At 45.6% G+C, this 19,465-nt stretch overlaps 1 protein-coding gene across 5 annotated transcripts in view; it reads right to left on the reverse strand.

Annotated features, from left to right (window-relative positions):
* The window catches only part of BCAR3 (BCAR3 adaptor protein, NSP family member), a 163,071-nt gene that overhangs the window by 106,053 nt on the left and 37,553 nt on the right, over positions 1 to 19,465 (reverse strand). For 2 of the 5 annotated variants that reach the window (XM_045478338.1, XM_045478335.1), the window contains exon 2: positions 427 to 757. In XM_045478338.1, the coding sequence (XP_045334294.1) occupies positions 427 to 743 (317 nt within the window). In that variant the 5' untranslated portion in view covers positions 744 to 757. Of the gene's footprint in view, positions 1 to 426; positions 758 to 7,567; positions 7,589 to 8,369; positions 8,722 to 19,465 lie in introns of those variants that run through there. The other 3 variants (XM_045478334.1, XM_045478337.1, XM_045478333.1) reach the window with 3 other exon arrangements.

Below are 19,465 nucleotides of genomic sequence, written 5' to 3' on the forward strand. Positions count from 1 at the left end.
TGGTGGGTCCTTAGGAATTAAACTATTTGCTCTACTCTGTATAGCTGACATATTCCCTAATGGAAAGGCTTTTGGTTTTTTTTTTTTGTGTTTTTTTTTTTTGAGCTTATTTATTTATTTGTGGGGGGTGGAAAGGGGCAGAGAGAGAAGGAGAGAGAGGGAGAGAGGGAGGGAGAGAGGGAGAGAGGGAGAGAGGGAGAGAGGGAGAGAGGGAGAGAGAGAGAGAGAGAGAGAGAGAGAGAGAGAGAGAGAGAATCCCAAGCAGGCTCCACACTGTCGCCACAGAGCCCAACGTGGGGCTCAAACTCACAAATTGTGAGTGAAGAGTTGGACCATTAACTAACTGAGGCACCCAGGCAACTTAGATTTTTTTTTTTAAGTCCCTTAAAGACAAGTCATTTTCACTTGTGGAATTAAATAAGTCACCTGAAGGTGAAGGTTTCGCCTTTCCGGTCTTGCAGGGGTTGCTCCTGGATGATAGCCGGGGTCACCGGAGAGTTCTGCCGTGGTGACTTGGAATGGGGCAGGGTCCCCACGTGACTGAAGTTATCGCAGGACCTGATGGGAGGAGGGGCCTTTTTCTTCCGTGGAAGGGTGCCGTGTATAGACACGTCTTGATAGGCATCAGTGTGATGCTCAGCAGGAGGGGACTTGCTGCTCAGAAGGTCCATGGATGAGGCCAGGGGGAACTGGTGATTCACCGGCATGTTTCTGGGAAGGCTCACAAATTTTCCGGCAGCCATGATTCTCAGCTTCTCTAAGGGGGAAAGAAAAGAGCGAAGGCATGAATCTTAGATAATCACAAGAACTGACTTCCTACTCACAAAAGGAAATGGAAATGTACCGTTAAACAAAAGAACACGTTCACGGAGCATTAGAAGACAAACAGTGAATGGCATCACTAGTGAAATTTAATACAAATGGGAAGTTTACTCATGCCCCTATTTTGATCCTACAGAGGAATGCTCCTGGGTTGGCAGCAGATCCACCAACGGAAAAGGGCAAGCAAGTTTCAGAGACTCTAGGGGCACATGAGCCACTTTCTTATTTCAGATGACTGAAGCTGATGGAAAAGCATGACTGACAAAAAAGAAGACTATGGAGGAAGTACTCAAGGTTTCAATATAAGTGCATCAGAGAACACATTATAAATGTTAGATAAGTGGTTCACGTCTTTCCACCACCCTGTAAATGATAAGAACAGGTGGAGATTATTGGAATTCCTCAGCTGCTAGAACGCCTCCAGTGCCACACCAGCCCCTCAGTTGTGCTACCCAGGGCAACGGGGCAGAATTTTTCCGGCAAAGACCTGGTGCTTACAAATAAATCAATGTACTCTAATTAACGAAGACGGGCCAGAGTCAGGGGTTAGGAGGTGGGTCACTCCTCCGTACATTAGTGGGCTCAGCTGCAGAGGAAAGCCACTAGGGTGAGGGATCCGTGTACATTGTCCCCCAGAGGGGTCAGGAATCTGCCTGCCACCAGCAGGGTTAAGCAATATGCATGGTGCCTGTATAGTCAGGGAAGAATGGGAAGGGAGAGAAATAAGAAAGAGGGGGTGGGGAGCACACGGAAAGAAAAGGAAAATGTGTACTAGGTCGTATGCAAAACTAGACCCAACAATTATTCCCAGCTGTGACCACTAGCAGAAATGTTCACCCTGAGCCAGAGTCAGCACCCACTCACCTCCCCCCAAAAATCAAACTATACTTTTGACCTAAGTCAAATTCTATAAGACATTTTTAAGGCTAATACATAGAGGGAAGGAAACACAAGCCTGAGTAAAAATTAGAACTAGGCTCTGGAGACACTGAGGATCTAGAATCAGTCCCACCAGCCATGATACCAGACTAGTCTGGACAACACAGCAGCATAGCTAAGCCTGTTGCACTGTCTTCTCCAAGGCTGCGGAGCAGAACATTCCTTTGCTCTGCCGTCTGTTCCAAAGCCCTGCAGCCCCCATTGCTTACAGAGCACTCTTCCTGCTACAAAGAGGACAGCTCAGAGTGAAAATCATCACTTAATAGTAACACTGCTGTCAGTTCCACTAAGGAACTGGAGACTTGGGACATGGCTTCTCCATGACCACTAAGAAGAACAATGCTCTCCAGAAGCTCACATTGTAGCAGGCAGAACTGGGTTAAAGACAGCGCAAGGGAAATAAACCATCGAGGACATGAACAGTCCAACAGAGAAACATACAAGTTGTGGGGGCTGGATAGGAGGAAATCCTTCACTCAAGGTATATAATCCTAACCTTGTCCTCAGTTCTTTTCCAAACCTGGTAATTCTGGGGCTTGTCTGTTCCATGTCTAACCGTGACCACACAGAAGCCCTGGCTCACGGCGGGTGCAGAACAATAGGGCTGTGAGTCCCCGCATGGGCTTCTCCTGGGTCTGGCCAGTACCTGGCACACTGTCAGCACTTACTCAATGTTAGTCATCATTATTTAAAAAGAAATCCAGACTCCCTGACCCTCCCTGCCTGACCACCAGTGACGTAAGCCCAGTAGGATTCCCTCACCCTATACACAACACTGCCCCCCACAGTTGTAAATGCTTGCCTGCCCAAGCCGTCAGCACCTTCTTCATAGAGGCCTACATCATTTCAAAGAACCTTCTAGGGAGGCCCAGAGCACCCCACAGAACCTCTTTCTGTGCAAAGGGCCACAGTGATGATCAACAATTTGCAGGTCATTATGATGGGCTAACGTTGCCCTGGCTCCAGTGTTTCTGGCAGCCTGTTTCCTCTCTGCTTACCCAAGATCTAGATTTCAAAATTGGGCCAAATGCTCTAGAATGCCCTCCAGCCAGTTCCCCATACCTCAGTTTATTCTCTGAATCGAGGGTTAACACTTGCCCTTCCTATTTTCAACATTTAAGTGCCTTCTCCATATGAGAGGCTCAGAGAAACAATGATGTTTATAAGTCCCAATCCCTATGAACTCTAAGAATCCTAGAACTCATCAATAGGGACCCTTCAAATGCTGGAGGGAAGAACAATTTGAACAAAAGGACTCGAGGAGGGCAACGCTGGACATGTGGAGAGGAAATATTCTGGAGGGATTTTGAAAGGTAGAAAATTGTAAGGAAAAGCCTTCCAAAAGGATGCTGTAACAGCAAATGCATAAAGGCAAGGAAGTGCTCCCACAGGCTCACAAACCGCAAGTTGGGCTATGCGGCTCACGTGGAGAAGTCAGGAAGCATTTCTTAGGAACACCCAGCGTGGGAACAGATGGTGAAGTCTTGAAAGTTGTGTCGAGGGGTCTGGACTGGGCTGTCGGTGCTAGGGAAGATCTGGAAGGGAGGGACAGAAGCCAGGCCGTGCCCAGGAAGGTAGCTGTGGTAATTCTGGAAAGGAAAGAAGGGAGGCAGTCTGATCAGGCTGATGGCAACAAGCCAGCAGGGAAAGATGAAGTACCCTGACCTGGGGCAGTGGCCAGGGAAAAGAGGGACTGAGGGAAGAATGAGGAGCTCCGGGCCCCTGGCAGGGAGGACGAGGGCCACAGCCTTGGCGGGATGGTGTGGTGCTGTAACAGGCTGAGTTGTGCAAGAGAGGACTCCCGCAGGAGGGAGGCTAACAAGCTCATCACTGAGCTGCTGCGTGTGAGGAAGCCATGACGTGGTTCAGTCGAGGAGGTGAGATATTGGTATGCACAGCTAGGAGCCAGGACAGGATGTAGATTTTTAAGAATCATCAACATAAAGGGAATATTTAAACCTGAGAGCAGATCCCTTAGCTTGTAATTATCAGCTGTGATAACAGATGTGAAAGTACCTCTTAAACTGTCAGGAACCATACAATATCCATGAATTATATCCCTGCTCTCTCTCAGCATGGCTGCTTCAAGCCCAAAAGGCCCAAAGCAAGGGCTGAGCTCTGAAAACCTGAAGTGGTGGTCCTCAAGCTGGCTGCACATAAGAGTCCTCTGAGAAGCTTTTAAAATCCTGACACCCGAGCTGTGACCCAGACCAATGAAATCAGAACCTCAGTAGGTAGGACCCTGGCATCATTCTTTTGAAAGCCACCGGTACTGTCCAATGTGGAGCCAGGGTTGAGAGCCACTGGATAAGCGAGTCTCTTTGGTACAGAGCAAACTTAACACTCAGATTTGTTACCTAAGGAACAGAACAGAATAACAATGAGGAGGGGTCAGTCAACAGAAGCATCAATTCATTCATGCATTCAACACACACAGTATGGAGGGTCTCTGTGGCAGGCACTGTGCTTGGTATTGGGGACAGTGTCAAACAACTGTCCTCATGAGGTTACTACTCTATGATGGAAGCAGACAGGAAGTACCAACCACATGTCCTGGTGATTCCCAGTGCTATGGGAGCACAGAGAGTGGGAACCAGGGTCTAGACTCATCTAGTGGCCAGGAAAGGCTTCTCTGAGGATGGGACGTTGACCTGAATGATGTCAAGAAGAGTCTAATAACTGGAAGGAGAAGATGAGCTAAGTTGAAAACTCCAGAGAATTCTCAGCAGCAAATTGGAAATATGTAAGCAAAGCTCCTCTCTACAACCCACTGCCTCTAAATTGGGACTCTTCCCCATTAAAATACAGGCCTGCCCTATGTGTAGTCACTTGGAAAAACTGGCTCGACGCCAGGCCCTATGTCAAGCTTGAATCAGCCTAAGGGTGGTGGAGGTGGGCCCAGACCACAGACAGCACTTCCAAAAAACATAACTAAAAGTGTGGCAGAGGACCGAAGGGGTAACTATAGGTAGAAGGAACTCATTTACAACCTTTTTGGTCCTTGTACTTCCTCCTTGAGCTTTATCTGCTTTTAATTTTTCCAGACCCCAGGAACCTAGGGCAAATCCAAGGGATAGAAGTACATGGTGTGTAGTTGGAATCTAGGTTCAAGGTAAGTACTTTTCATTTTGAGAACAAAGCCACTTACTACATTTGACCTCACTAGGCAGAATCCGAGCGTGTTATATGTAGGTGGGATCTCAGAGAATCAAGTCCCTTCCCTTTTCTAGATAAGGGAAGTAAATGTTCATTCATTCCATATATATTGTCTGGACGCTTACAATGTACCAGGGATGAGGACATAATAAACCAGATGAGCTCCTGCTCTCATGGAGGCTACATTGTGATGGGGGGGGGGGGGCAGGAAGGGTCCAGTCAACACATACCAGAAGACAAACTAGGTAACATCCTAGCTGTCAGTGCCCAGGGAACACAAACCAGGATGAAATGATAAAACATACTGGTTGGGATGGAGGAATATTTTAGATTAGGGTGGTCTGGGAGGGCTTCTCTGAAGAGGTTCTTTGAAAAAAGAGATGACACCTGTCAAGAGAAGATGGGCAGGGAGTTCTAGGCAGGGGACTGGGCACATGCAAACGCCCTGAGGTGGGAATATGTGGTTGGAAAAGGATAGTAAAGACTAAACCCAAATCTCCATTTTCTGGCTCCCAGATTTTCCCTTCTTAGAGATGTTTGAATCAATGCTCCTATTCATTCTGTACTTCTTATGTACTATTTGATTTTTTAAAAAATCAAACACGGTAGGGGCGCCTGGGTGGCTCAGTCGGTTAAGCGTCCGACTTCAGCTCAGGTCACGATCTCACGGTCCGTGATTTCAAGCCCCGCGTCGGGCTCTGGGCTGATGGCTCAGAGCCTGGAGCCTGCTTCTGGTTCTGTGTCTCCCTCTCTCTCTGCCCCTCCCCCGTTCATGCTCTGTCTCTGTCTCAAAAATAAATAAACGCTAAAAAAAAATTAAAAAAAAAATCAAACATGGTATAGTTCAGAACCTAGGCTTTGAAGTAAGACATTCAGAGGATCAAATCCCTACTCTGCCATTTACTTACTAGCTGTATGGCCTGGGACAAATCAGTCAACCTCTTTGACAGTTTCTCATTTGTACAAATGGGTTAAAAATACCTCTTTCATGGGGTTGTCCTGAAAAATAAATGCGATCACGTATGGAAACCCCTGGACATACAGCAAGCATTCAATAAATGGTAGTTCTCTTTGGAGCAGGTCAGGGAGCAGGTCTGTCTTGCTTATCACTATATTCCTTTTACAAAGAGAGTTCACTAAAGAAGTCACTGCTTCTGGTCACAGCCAGGAAGGATGAAGAAGGAAATATTTTAACTCCAAGCAATAGATATAAACACACCAAACCAGGTAGGACATAGATGCAGACACACACAGGCGGACCAAATGCGCCTACATACTCATGGGTTTGAAAGAAAAGCCCAGGTGAGACTTTGGCCATCTGACGTCACCTCTCTCCACTATGCAGGTAAATAGACACTGTGTCCAACTCAGTCTAATGTCAGACCTTGAAATGTATACAAAGGTCAAAGATTCTGTATCTTGATATGAAAAAATGAGACCTCAGTGAATATTCAGAGCTGAAATCTCAGTAGGGACAAGAGTGAGCTTGACAAACTCCCAACATATGTGCTACCTTCCTGGTGCTACACAGCCACTGGCTGTGCTTTGAAATGCTTGTGAACAGAGCAGCCCAAGTCACTTGCTTTACAACGATGTCTTGAAGAAACTGATGATCATGTGCAAGTCAATGCAGAAACAGGCAGCCCTCTTGTTGGGAGTTTTCCAGTTTATTTCTGAAATGAGCTATTTCCAAGTTAAACTTATCGACGGTCACCTGCTGTGGGCGTTGAAAACTTTCTATCATATTTTAAACTCTGGAAATGTAACTGCTCCTGCTGTCCAATTATGACCACAACAGAGAAGTTTTCGTTTGGATACGTAGTTTTATATCTCTGCAGAATGCAACAGGAAGAGAAGTTAGAACCGCTGCACATTAAAAAATTGGCTCGTGCACTTAGAATGAAGTTTTTCTTTGGTTTAGAAATTAAGAGGAATCCCCCCCCCCCAAAAAAAAAGAAAGAAATTAAGAGGATCCCTGTTTTCAAAGTAAATTCATGAAGTCTGGCCAAATGATTGAAGTATGAATAATTCTTCCATGGATTGTATTTCAAGCAACACAGCCTAGAATTTACACGATCAAGTTCTTAAGATTAGCATTCATTTGACAAGCAGTCCTTTCTATATGAATAGGAGATTGAGATCTTAGTCATCCTGGAAATGCCAGCCTTCTCAGCAGAGGCTTAGAGAAAGCTGGAGTCAAGGAGGTGACGGAGGCCCTGGCATGGCAAACGCTTTACATTACGCTGCATACATTCCCTTGCACACCCCCATACAAGGGCTCGGCCTGTGGTTTCTCCACTGTTAACTTGGCAGATCCGCCCCACGCTCTGCTGAACCCCCTCTCCCAGCACCGAGGCCTCCCCTTCCTCCGCCTGGCCTCAGTCCTTGGCAACAGGCAGGGAGATTATCCGCTCCCAAACTGACCTTCCCTCCGCCAATGTATTTTCCTCGGACAGATCTGTGTGTAGCCTTGGGAGATAAATGTCAAGGTTTAAAAGAATCTCAGAATGCTTGGCTCCACTTTCTATCTTAGATAATGGCTTTAGGGGAAAGCAGACACGGAGATTCGGCAACCAGTCTTTCCCCTTCGCACCTTTCTTCAAGAGAGTTAATACCCAAATCAGGGTTTCCCGCCCCAGCCACGACCCACCGTGTTGCCCACGAACTCTTCGCCTTGCCAGCTGCTTCGAGCCCACTCGACCGCTCCCAGACAAGTATCTACACCTGATCAAACTTTTAAAGTGGTGGCGGCCGCTGCCCCTAGGGAAAAGGGCTGAGCTCTAACCTCTTCCCGTCGCGTCCACCGTCCCTCCCTTCACCTCCCCTTCCCTCCGCTCCCCTCCCCGACGCAGAAGGAGCAGCACAACCAACTATTCATTCTTTCTCAACAAAGGGCGAGAAGGAGGGGGGTGTTGTCAACAGTTACGCTGCGGGCTCCTTCGCTTTCTTTGCAAACTTTCCTAGAAATGAGTGGAGAAACTTGCCTCCTGCAAGCCCAGGGCTTCCAGCGGAGCCCCTTGGTCCTCGCGTCCCCCCACCCCACCCCAGTCCCCGAGCCCCGAAGAGTGGGACGGGACGAGACGGGGAAGGGCGGCCAGCTGAGCAGCCGGGACGGGCAGAGGCGGGGGGTCGGGGGAGGCCAGCGCCCGGGCAGATACTGCTCAAGAGCAAAAAGCAGAGATAGATGCTCGCCGCACGTCGCTGAGCGCCACTTCTCGGGATTCTCGGGAATCCCAGCCAGTGCCGAGGGCGCCGAGGGCGCAAGCCGGGTCCCCACTTCGGCCACTCCCGCCCCCCAAAGGCCAGCTCTGCCGGGGGCAGGGGGAGCGCTGCCTCAACTTTGCCCCTAAGTTTCTCCAACAAACTTCCCAGACCGTCCTCCCAGGGGGACGCGGCGGCGGCGGAGCCCCGGGAGAAACAGCACCCCCGCGGGGCGCGCGGCACAGACTCACCTCCCCGCGCGGCGCTCGGTGCCCCGGCTCTCCCCGGCTGGGGCTCAGACGCGCCGCTCGGCGGGCCCCACGCCGCGGCTGCTCCCCGAGCACCGGCCGCTCATGGTCGGCGGGGCGCGCCCGCAGAGAAGCCCGCGCGCGGCTAGCCTGTGCGCCGGACGGCTCCGGCGGCTCCCGCTCCGGCCCGGCCCCGGCCCCGGCGGCTGCAGGCGCGGCTCTGAGCCCGCGGCGCGCGCTCCGGCCCTCAACTGGTGATTTGCGGCGTCGCGGCCCCACCCCGGCGAGCGGATTCGCGCGGCCTCGCGGAACCCCCCGCGACATTTACATGCGGTGACCCCGCCAAGCCCTCCTCTGCCCGGGTTTTAGAGTTCGGTTCTCGTAGCTTCCCAAGAAGCCAGTCTTGAAGTGAAGATTGGCCACTTCCAGGCTGTACCCCTCCCGAAAGACAACGCTTCCGATTCCACTCCTCCCCCTTCCCCGCGTTATTTAATTACCCAGCAGATCGGCTTTGCTGTCTGCGGACACCTGGCTGGCTTTCAGTTTAAAGGGCTTTGATGAGACAAAGATTCAGGTAACCACAAATAACCAAACCGCTGAACAGGCAAATCAATCACACCCACCTGGACAAATTGAAAGCAAAGTGGGGAGTGGAATTAGCACTTCAGTACTAGGTGGCTCAGTGGGGCGAAAAAAATTGGAGGTCTTAACACTAGCAGATATCAAGACCTATTATAAAGCTATAGAAATAGTAACTGGCAACAAGAATAGACAAACCGACCAATAAAATAGAGAGTCAGGAAGCAGATCTACGTTAAATGGTCACAATTCATGTCAGAGATACTGTTGTGATGCGCTGGGAAAAGACCATATGTCTTTTCAGTAAATGATGCTGGATCAGCTGAACATTCACATGCAGAGAAAGGAAGAATCTTGACCCCTACCTCACACCATGCCAAAGAAAAAAAGCAATTCCAGATGGATTTTAAATCTGAATGCGAAAGATAAAATATTAAATTCAAGGTAAAAAATCAAAAAAACATCTTCATGACTTCGAGGTAGGCAGACTTCCTAAACACATATAGTACTAACTATAAAGGAAAAAACTCATCATTGGACAACATTAAAATTAAGAACTCCTGTTCCTCAAGACACCATTAGTGAATAGTCAAACCACAAAGGGAGAAAAGATCATTGCAACCCATGTACCCAATAAAGGACTTGTATACAGAATCTACAAAGAACACTTACAAATCAGAAAAAGAGGGCAGGATGTCCAACTGAAAATAGGCAGAATTTTTGAATAGCATTTCTTAAAAGGGGGGGGGGGTGATAAACAGGCATTTCTCAAAACAAAACAATAAACATATGGAAAGGTTCTCCATTATTAATCACCCCCAAAATGAAAACTGAAGTTGCAATGTCTCACTTTACACTGCCCAGAATGGCTAAAATTGGAGAACTTTGTATAACACTTTACAGACCTAGGTGGTATTATCTACTAAAACTAAATTAACATGTAGCCTGTGACCCAGCAATTCTATCCTTAGGGATCTTGTCTACTGAACAGAGAGGTATACACATACTCACCAAAAGACATGTTCAAAGATGTTTATAGCATCTCTCTTTATAACAGCCCCAAAGAAACAACCCAACTGTCTATCAGTGGAAGAGAAGATAAACTCTGTGAAATACTATACAGTAATAACGACTACCTCTATACTCAACAAGATGCATGATTCTCACAAATATAATGTTGAGTGAGAGAAGATGAACGCAAATGGGTACATGTTATATACGTCCACTTATGTGAATTCCAAAAACAGTCTAAACATACCTATGATGTTAGAGGTAAAGATAATGGTTATCTTGAGGGTTGGGAAGTGACGGAAAGGCAGCCCAGAGGGGGCTCCAGATGTTAGTAATAATCCATTTCTTGATCCAGGTGCTGGCTATATCAATGTATCTATTTTATAAAAATTAACTGTCCTTCAGTCTATAAAAACTAATTGGCTTGTGCACTGTTCTTCTTGTATGTTCTACTCCAATCAAAATGCTTTAAAAATTGTGCCATGTTGTGTATATTTTATGTCATTTTCATCCCCCTAAGAAAGAACTATATTGGCAAGTCTGTAAGATTCTAAGTACAGCATCCCTAAGAATCAGTTTCTAGGGGCACCTGGGTGGCTCAGTGGGTTAAGCAGCCAACTTTGGCTCAGGTCATGATCTCATGGTTTGTAAGTTCGAGCCTCGCATTGGGCTCTGCACTGACAACTCAGAGCTTGGAGTCTACTTCAGATTCTGTGTCTTTCCCTCTCTTTGCCCCTCCCCCACTCATGCTATCTCTCAAAACTGAATAAGGGTGAAAAAATTAAAAAAAAAAAAGAATGAGTTTCTACATTTTCCTCATAGATGTTTTTGTGGGTTGGTCTTTATCTTCCCTACCTCATGATAGGCACATGCTTTTTATTTTTGTTGAATTTTCCCAAAATGTTCAGCACAGTGAATGTCAAACAGAACAGCTGGTTTATTTCTGAACTGAATGATTAGAAATACAGTGACTTCCTGCTGCTCTGAAGTGTCACTAAAAACAGTGATCAAACTTGCATTGGATTTTCTTGATTTTCAAAATTCCCTGAGCACCTACTATATGTAAAGCTTATACTTTGTGGAGCATCATAGGCAGGTAGCCACAAAGAAAGACTAGACAATTCACACCTAGAGAGGCCTTGGCAAGTCACTGTTCCTCTCAGTTCTTCCTTTTCCTCATGAGTGAGTGAGCAAATGCACATGAGGAGTCAAGGGAATAAAAAGTGCGAAAAGTGACTGGCATATAGTGGTCATCGTTAGCTATGCTCTGATTCATGACACAGTCTATGTCTTCCCAAACCCCTGTGAGATAGGAAGCGTCTTTATTCCCATTTACGTGGGAGGAAACAGACTCAGAAAGGTTAAGTAACCTCAACCATAAATTGATTCAACAAAGATTCGTTGCATGCCTACCATGTGCCAAGATCCATAGCTACTAGTAAGACGCAGAGGCAGAATTTGAATCAGGCGGTTTCACTTCAAGTTCAGTGGTCTTTCTGCCACACAACTCCTTTCACACTTGTATCCCCAGTGCCTAGCTCACAGTAAGTGCTCAATACATTAAGGGCTGGATAATAGTATTTTTAACATACAGTTGATCCTTGAGCAACACGGGTTTGAATTGTGCAGGTCGACTTATAGAAGGATTCTTTTTGATATATATAGTACATTTTACTGTAAACATATTTTCTCTTCCTCGTGATTTTCTTAATAACATTTCCTTAATAACAATAACAACGTATAATACATGTAACATACAAAATATATGTTAACTGACTGTTTATGTAAGGTAAGGCTTCTGGGCAACCACAGGTTATCAGTCAAGTTTTGGGAGAGTCCAAAATTATATCCAAGGGCACCTGGGTGGCTCAGTTGGTCAAGAAACCAACTTTTGATTTCGGCTCAGGTCACGACCTCACATTTTGTGTGGGCTCCACGTTCTGTCAGGGCAGAGCCTGCTTGGGATTCTCTCTCCTCTCTCTGTCCATCCCTGGCTCATGCTCTCTCTCACTCTCTCTCTCTCGTTCTAAATAAACTTAAAAAAATTTAGATGCAAGTTTTCAACTGTACTGAGGTTGGTGCCCTTAAACCCTGCATTGTTCAAGGGCTGAACGTAATTTTTGATTAGGTAACACTGAACAATACATATAATGGCAGACAGTGAAAAGTCCCCCTCTCAACTCTGTCTCCCATCTGCCCAGTCCCCCTCCCATCAGAGGTAACAATTGCTATTAATATGTAGAACCATAGTTCTACGCTTTGCCATTTTGTTTTGTTTTGTTTTACCTAACCATATATCTTGGAGATTTTCCCATTTTAGTACATGTTACTCCTTTGAAGAGATGTGCTGTAACTTACTTAATCAGTGCTCTATTCATGGACATTTAGGTTGTTTCCAACCCTTTCTTAATACAAACAACACTGCAATGAATAATCTTGAATATATGTTATTAGTATGTGCGAGTATATCTGTAAGATAAATTTCCCAAGGTACAATTGCTGAGCCACAGAGTATATGCCTTTGTAATTCTCAGAAGTAATGCCAAATTGCCTCCCGTTGGCATCATACCAATTTATACCCTCCAGCAATTTAAGGAAATGCCTATTTTCCCCCTATGCTGGGCCGAAGTTATCATTAAACTTTTGAATTTTTGTCAATCTGATAAAATGTGAATTTTAGTGCAATTTTAATTTGCACTTCTCTTAGTATAAGTGAGGCTGCTCATCTTTTCATGTTTAGTAGCCATTTATTTTTCCTTTTTGGAATTTGTACCCCCATTTTTCTTTTTTTTTTTTTTTTCAACGTTTATTTATTTTTGGGACAGAGAGAGACAGAGCATGAACGGGGGAGGGTCAGAGAGAGAGGGAGACACAGAATCGGAAACAGGCTCCAGGCTCTGAGCTGTCAGCACAGAGCCCGACGCGGGGCTCGAACTCACGGACCGCGAGATCGTGACCTGGCTGAAGTCGGACGCTTAACCGACTGCGCCACCCAGGCGCCCCTGTACCCCCATTTTTCTATCCATTTGTAGGTCCTTTTATGATCAACGTTCTACAATTTCCTTCTATATTAGCTCTCTGTGGAATGAGCTGCAATCTTTTTTCCAGTGGTGATATTAAAGAAAAGAGATGATATATGCTAAGCACTATTATTTTAGGAAGCTCCTTCTGGAAACCAGGCAGAATGAAGCAGAGAAGTGAGAGGCAGGATACTGATTAGAAAGCTGTGGTAATTGTCACATGACAAGGTCCTTGAAGAGGCTGGTGGCAGTGGGGATGGAAGGACCAAAATGAGCAAAGTTATCGCCAAGAAATAATTAGCAAGAGTTAATAATTAGCAATGATAACAGAAGCTACAATTGGGTTAGGAGTAACTACTAACCAAATACTGTGCTTTAAGTCTTTACAAGCCTTAAGCCATGAGCTGGTATGATATCACCCCATTTCACAAGTGAGAAAAGTGAATTTTTAGCAGCTAAGTAACCCACCCAAATTTGCACTAGATGTAGGTAGCAGCACCAGGGCTAACTCCAAGTCCATCTGACCCCAGCTGCCTGGCAGGTGGAGGAAAATGATCAAAGGTCTGCAGTCCAAGTGCCTGAGTAATGCCTGTCTTGACGACAGATGTAGAAGTCAGAACGCAGCTGCCTCTGCTAGAGAGCAGCAGGATCACTTTCAGGTACACTGAGCATTTTTCAAAGCCTCTCTCGTGTACATGATCATTCTTTCCACAATGTCTGTGAGTCAAAGAGGGTTAATAGTATCCCTATTTTACTGATGAGAAGACTGAGGCACCCTGAAATCAAATGACCAATCCCAGTTCAGATGTCCTATTCTCTGGGAAACCTTCCCAGAAACCCGGAACAGGCTCTCCATCAATATGTGCCCCATAGCCCCCTCTCCTTCTTGGAATTCATTACAGTTCATAGTCACACATTTATTTTTGTTATTTCTGTTTAACATCTGTTGTTCTATAGACTCTAAGATCCATGTCTGGTTTTACTTCTGTTTTGTCCCTAGTTTGGGGCCTGGCACATTATTGGTAGTTGGTACATAGTTACTGAATGAATGAATGAACTCCAGGACTCTAGGCCCTTTGCCCTTTCATTTTACATGACTGCTAAAGCTCCCTCATAAGCTAAATAAATATAATGCCAAGGATGTGAGCTGTGCTATAAACAATTTTCAGATTCAGATTTCTTCAGGTGCACAGGCAGCTCCCACATTAATGTTTAAACAGTAAAACCCTGGGCTAAAAGAGACTCATAAAAGGACAATGTAACCAGTGACACGGAGTTGATGTCTTCTGGACAGTGTAAGAGGCTTTGTCAGGGAGCACTCCACCTAGAGTGGATCCCTTCCTGCCACAAAGTAATTTGTTGATCCCCACCCCCTCCAGGACATCACTAGTTAAGAGGCTGCTGGGGCAGACATTGGGTGAAACGTATTTTAAGGAAAAATAACTCCTAAAATTCTGGCTTTCCCCAGCCTTAAATGGTAAAAAGTAAGGAACACCAGATATTTAAGCTGTAACTGATAAAGACCAAACGGAAAATCTGAACTTGAACAACTGCAGACAGAGAGACAGAATTCCCTGAAGTTATATATAATAAACCACTGACACAAAGAGCTGGCATCTCTGACATGCACTTGAGCAGCAAGCACTGCAAGATTTTCAGAAGCCTCACCACTCAAGTTCCTGCTCTGTGAAGAGCTAACCATGGACTTGGTGTCATGGAAATCCCCAGTCTACCAAGCAGGGAAGTCAACTCACCTCCCAAAAGGTCTGTGTGATGGCTGCCAACTAACTCAGTCATATCGGCTACAGAAGTCATTGCAGGAGGGCCATGGCTGCATAGACCCTCACATACTCACTGAATGAGTGAGTGAGTGAAAAAGACGCAGTTCTTGACACCAGAGGCTCACTTTCTACACAAGATACACCTTGGCCTGGTGGTCTACATTTGAACTACTATTTCAGGTCCTGCCTCATCACCAAAGTCTGGACACTTGTTCTGTAGTTACTTTCTTAATTTAATGACAAGGTTTGCATGAATTAACTTCTCCACTTATTTAACAATTGAAAGAGAATACACCAAAATATCTCTGGATAATTCGGGAAATCCAGATGATTTTAATTTCCTTATTTACCCAGCTCTCCTTTACAGGGTTTCCTTTTCCAGCAAACATGTATTATTTTTATTATTAAAAATGTCAATCTGGGGCGCCAGGGTGGCTCAGTCAGTTGGACGTCCGACTTAGCTCAGGTCGTGATCTCACAGTCTGTGAGTTCAAGCCCCACGTCGGGCTCCGTGCTGGCAGCTCAGAGCCTGCAGCCTGCTTCAGATTCTGTGTCTCCCTCTCTCTCTGCCCCTCCCCTGCTCATGCTCTGTCTCTCTCTGTCTCAAAAATAAATAAAAACGTTAAAAAAAAAATTTTTTTAATGTCAATTGGTGTGCCTGGGTGGCTCAGTGGGTTAAGCCTGGCTCAGTGGGTTAAGCCTCTGACCATGATCCCATGGTCCATGAGTTCAAGCCCCAAATGGGGCTCTGCGCTGGTGGTGTGGAGCCTGCTTGGGATTCTCTCTCTGTCTCCCTCTCTCTCTGCCCCTTCCCCACTTGTGCTCTCTCTCTCAAAATAAATACATTTTAAAAAATAAAGTAAATAATAAATAAATAAATAAATAAAGTCACTTAAATAGGGTGCCTGGGTGGTTCAGTTGGTTAAGCTTCCAAGTCTTGGTTTCGGCTCAGGTCATGATCTCAGCTGACAGTGTGGAGCCTGCTTGGGATTCTCTCTTTCTCCCTTTCTCTGCACATCTCTTGCTCACTCGCTCTCTGTCTCAAACTAAAGAAATAAACATTTTTTTAGAAGTCACTAAAAAACAAATTCATTAGGCCCTACATTATGGAAAGCATCACTAGCCTGGGGAGATAGGGAGCTGAGTATGTCATCAGATAGCACAGCATAGATAGATACAGAGAGAAAGACTGGATCAGCTGAGGCCCCTGTGCTTTGGAACACAGAGAAGGGAGAGCTGAAAAGTACTGGGGACAGACTGTTGACGCTGGTGAATTTGCCGAGAAGGAGTTTGGGAAAAGAAATGCTTCACTATGGAATGAAGGAAGAGGAAACACATGTATGTAAAACCTAGTGCAATGGCCACTTGGCTGCCATCTTGAATCATGATGGGAAGGGGCTTAGTTTAGATGTGCAGGTTGCACCAGCACGGGGTGGAGGGGAGCCCTGCAGCAGTGTCGAGTGCAGCAGAAGGAACCTGGAAAGTTGTAGGAAATGAAGGGAACATGAAGCCTGCCAGCTCCCCTAAACAGGAGGAGCCAGGCTGAAAGAAAAGCCTGATGTGTTTAGATGTACTAATCCAATCTTTGATAGCAAAGCTGGTCTCCCAGATAAGTGGGCTTCAGCCTAATAGAATGGTTTGTGGGATGTTGGTAGCACTCACTCACCATCTTAAAAAAAAAAAAAAAAAATCTTCCTAACAATGTTATCACTTAAAACTCCATGATTAGCTGCTCATTCCTTTGTGTTAGGCACCAACTTCTCTCTACAGTTCTCTGTTCTGTAAAACAATGTTAATCCTTAATGGATGACCTAATAGAACACTACCTCTGAATGTGTTCTTTGCCCCACGACTCTCCTTCTGGGAATCTCTCCGGCAGAAATACTCACTCACCTGTACACACTAGGATATTCATGGCAGCATTGTTTGCAGCTTAAATAAAAACGTGTTTATCTGTAGAGACATGACTACATTACACTGTGCAACTGATAAGAATGAGGTAATTCTATAGGAACTGATACAGAAACGTATCTGAAACGTCATAAAGTGAAAAAAAACAAGTTGCTCTGTTAATGTAAAAGTAACAAACATATATTAGTGTGGGGTTATGTGTCTACATGGACAAAATGTCTGAAAGGATTTTCTCCCATCAAACTGAGAGGTAAAATTGACAGGTGAGCAGGAGAGGACTTTGCTTTGTCCTTCATGTTATTCCAAACTGTTTGAATTTTTTCTTTGAGCACTGACTGCTTTCATAATTAATGATAACTTACATAGTGCTTTCTATGTGCCAGGTACCATTCTAAGAGCTTTATGCACGTTAACTCATTGAATCCCAACAACGATCTTATGAGGTGGCACTATTCTTAGCCCTTTTTATGGATGAGGACACAGTTCCTGCCCAGGTCACACAGTGATATGTAAAGGCACTGAGCTTTGAACCCAGGCCATCTGGCTCAGGTTTGTGCTCTGAATCACTAGGTTATAATATCTTACAAAGAGGATATAAACAAACAAATAGCAGTGCTTTTAGAGTCAGACATAACTACATTTGAATCCCAGTTTTTGTGGATTGGCTACATGATTCTTGGCAAACATCTTACTTCTGTCAGTTTCCTCATCTGTAAAATGGGGATGATGGTCACATACCTGATGACACTGCTGTGAGGACTGCACAAAATATAGTCGGTGCCTGGCACTTAGTGACCACTTGATAAGTAGAGACTGTTTCCTCAGTTGAGATTAAATTACCAGCCGTTTTGTGAATATTAATGTAAATGGCTGTTTTTTTCATTGGCTGTCTGGAAGCATCTGATGCTTTCAGGATAAGCAGAGAAGGGGGACTTGGGAATAAGGGGGAATTGGCTCAGATGCAGAATGTGGGAAGTGCTGAATTAACCCTTCACTTTTTTTTACAGTTTTGCCTAAAGCCAGTGCAGTTAAGAAAATAAAATGAATAATCCTTATATGGGTTTTTAAATCACTCTGGGGTAAAACATCATCATCCCCATTTTTTTGAATAAGGTAGGAGGTTCAGGGGTTTGCCCAAGAGCAAATCAAATAACAGAACAACAGCACTGAACCAATTAAACAACAGAGCCAGGACTGACATGTAGATTTTCTCATTCTACAATCCCTGCTCTTTCCTGGACCCCCACTGCCTGAGTAGGTGTGGGGATGTCCTGGCTGGGGGGTGGTGACCACAGCCTCTCAGAAGGAAAGCACTATAGAAATGATGACAGTATGGTAATAATCACGCCTCTGGGAGAAATGTTTCATCAGTTCATCAGTTCATAGGCTGCCACTGCTGAGTGGGGACAATGGCCTCCTCCCACCTCAGGGCTAAAGTTGATTCACTGATAAGTGTGACAGACCCCCTCCCTATGGGGTCCACGCAGCTCAGGGTCAGATTACACTATCCCTTTCTCTCCATTGTTTAAGGTGCTTATCAAAAACAGTAGTCATCATTCTGCAAAACAGGATGCGAGCCATCCTGAAGGACACTGGTGACCTCAGCAGGCAGGTGGCTGCTGAGAGATGGTCGGAGGGTCCATTGTGGAGGCTAGCTCATGGCTCACAGCTAAGCAATCTCTTGCCTCTGTCTGATCCTTCCTCATTTTCGACTCAAGAGTAGAGAGGGTCAGTCAGGAGCAAAGAGAGGACACTCTGTTTGTGAGGCTCCAATGGTACCACCCATTTTTCGAGCTCGGTCAATCCTGGCCATGTAGGGGTTACTACCGTTCTCCAGAGGGAAGAGATGGCAACCCGAAATGGACTGGAAAGATGCAGAATTCTCAGCCTTTTTTCCAACAAGACATGAATGTTGTAGAACTCACTCCCAGGTGAGTGCAGGGGTATGCAATCCCAGGGCATGATCCCACAACTTTCTCTTTCACTCAGGACACCCTTTGCTGGCCCAAATGTGGATGATTATTAAAGCTGGGATTCATTACACTATTTTCTTTACTTGTGTGTATGCTTGAAAAACACCATAATGACCAGTTAAAATTTAAATTTGAAAAGCCATTTGGAAGGCAAGTGCATAAAAGTGATATTAAGATAGAGACAATCTTGTGTCTGCCAGTTGACTTTTTAAATACGTTATTTACAATCTGCAGTACTGCGTTATTAGTAATGAAGTGCTTGCCACACACATCTCAATACCCAAGTGCAAGGGCATCTGGGATAGCAAGCTGGAGGGCTGGGCGAGGTCATCAATTTGGTCCTTTCCTTTCTGGTTCCTTCTTCACATGAACCCCTCCCCCCCACCACACACACACTCAGTTGGTGTGGGGCACTCCTCGTGGTGTGGTGGCCATTTGGAACTCCTTTGAATGGGGTACCAAGATTACCGAAAGGTAAGGACACAGTCAAGCACGCCTAGAATTGGTATAGGTGTCTGCCATGAGGGGCAGAGGACCCAAGGGTCTGTGGGAGGAAACACAGCCCGAATTCAAATTCATAGCTATGTTCACCAGTGCTTGACTAAGAGCTTTACACATCACCTTGGCCAATCCCTTCAGCAACTCAGGTGATTAAGCCCATTAAATAGATGAAAAAACAGAGGCCGAGTAACCAGCCAAGTTCACATAGCGAAGACACGGAAGTCTCTCAACTGGACTTCCTGACTCCGCTGTCCACATCTCCTCCCAGTGTAAACCCCTATTTCTCATAGTGAGTGGGGGAGTCAGGGTTGAGTTGCTTGAGA

This window comes from Leopardus geoffroyi, chromosome C1 (genome assembly GCF_018350155.1).
Source record: "Leopardus geoffroyi isolate Oge1 chromosome C1, O.geoffroyi_Oge1_pat1.0, whole genome shotgun sequence".
Taxonomy (NCBI): domain Eukaryota; kingdom Metazoa; phylum Chordata; class Mammalia; order Carnivora; family Felidae; genus Leopardus; species Leopardus geoffroyi.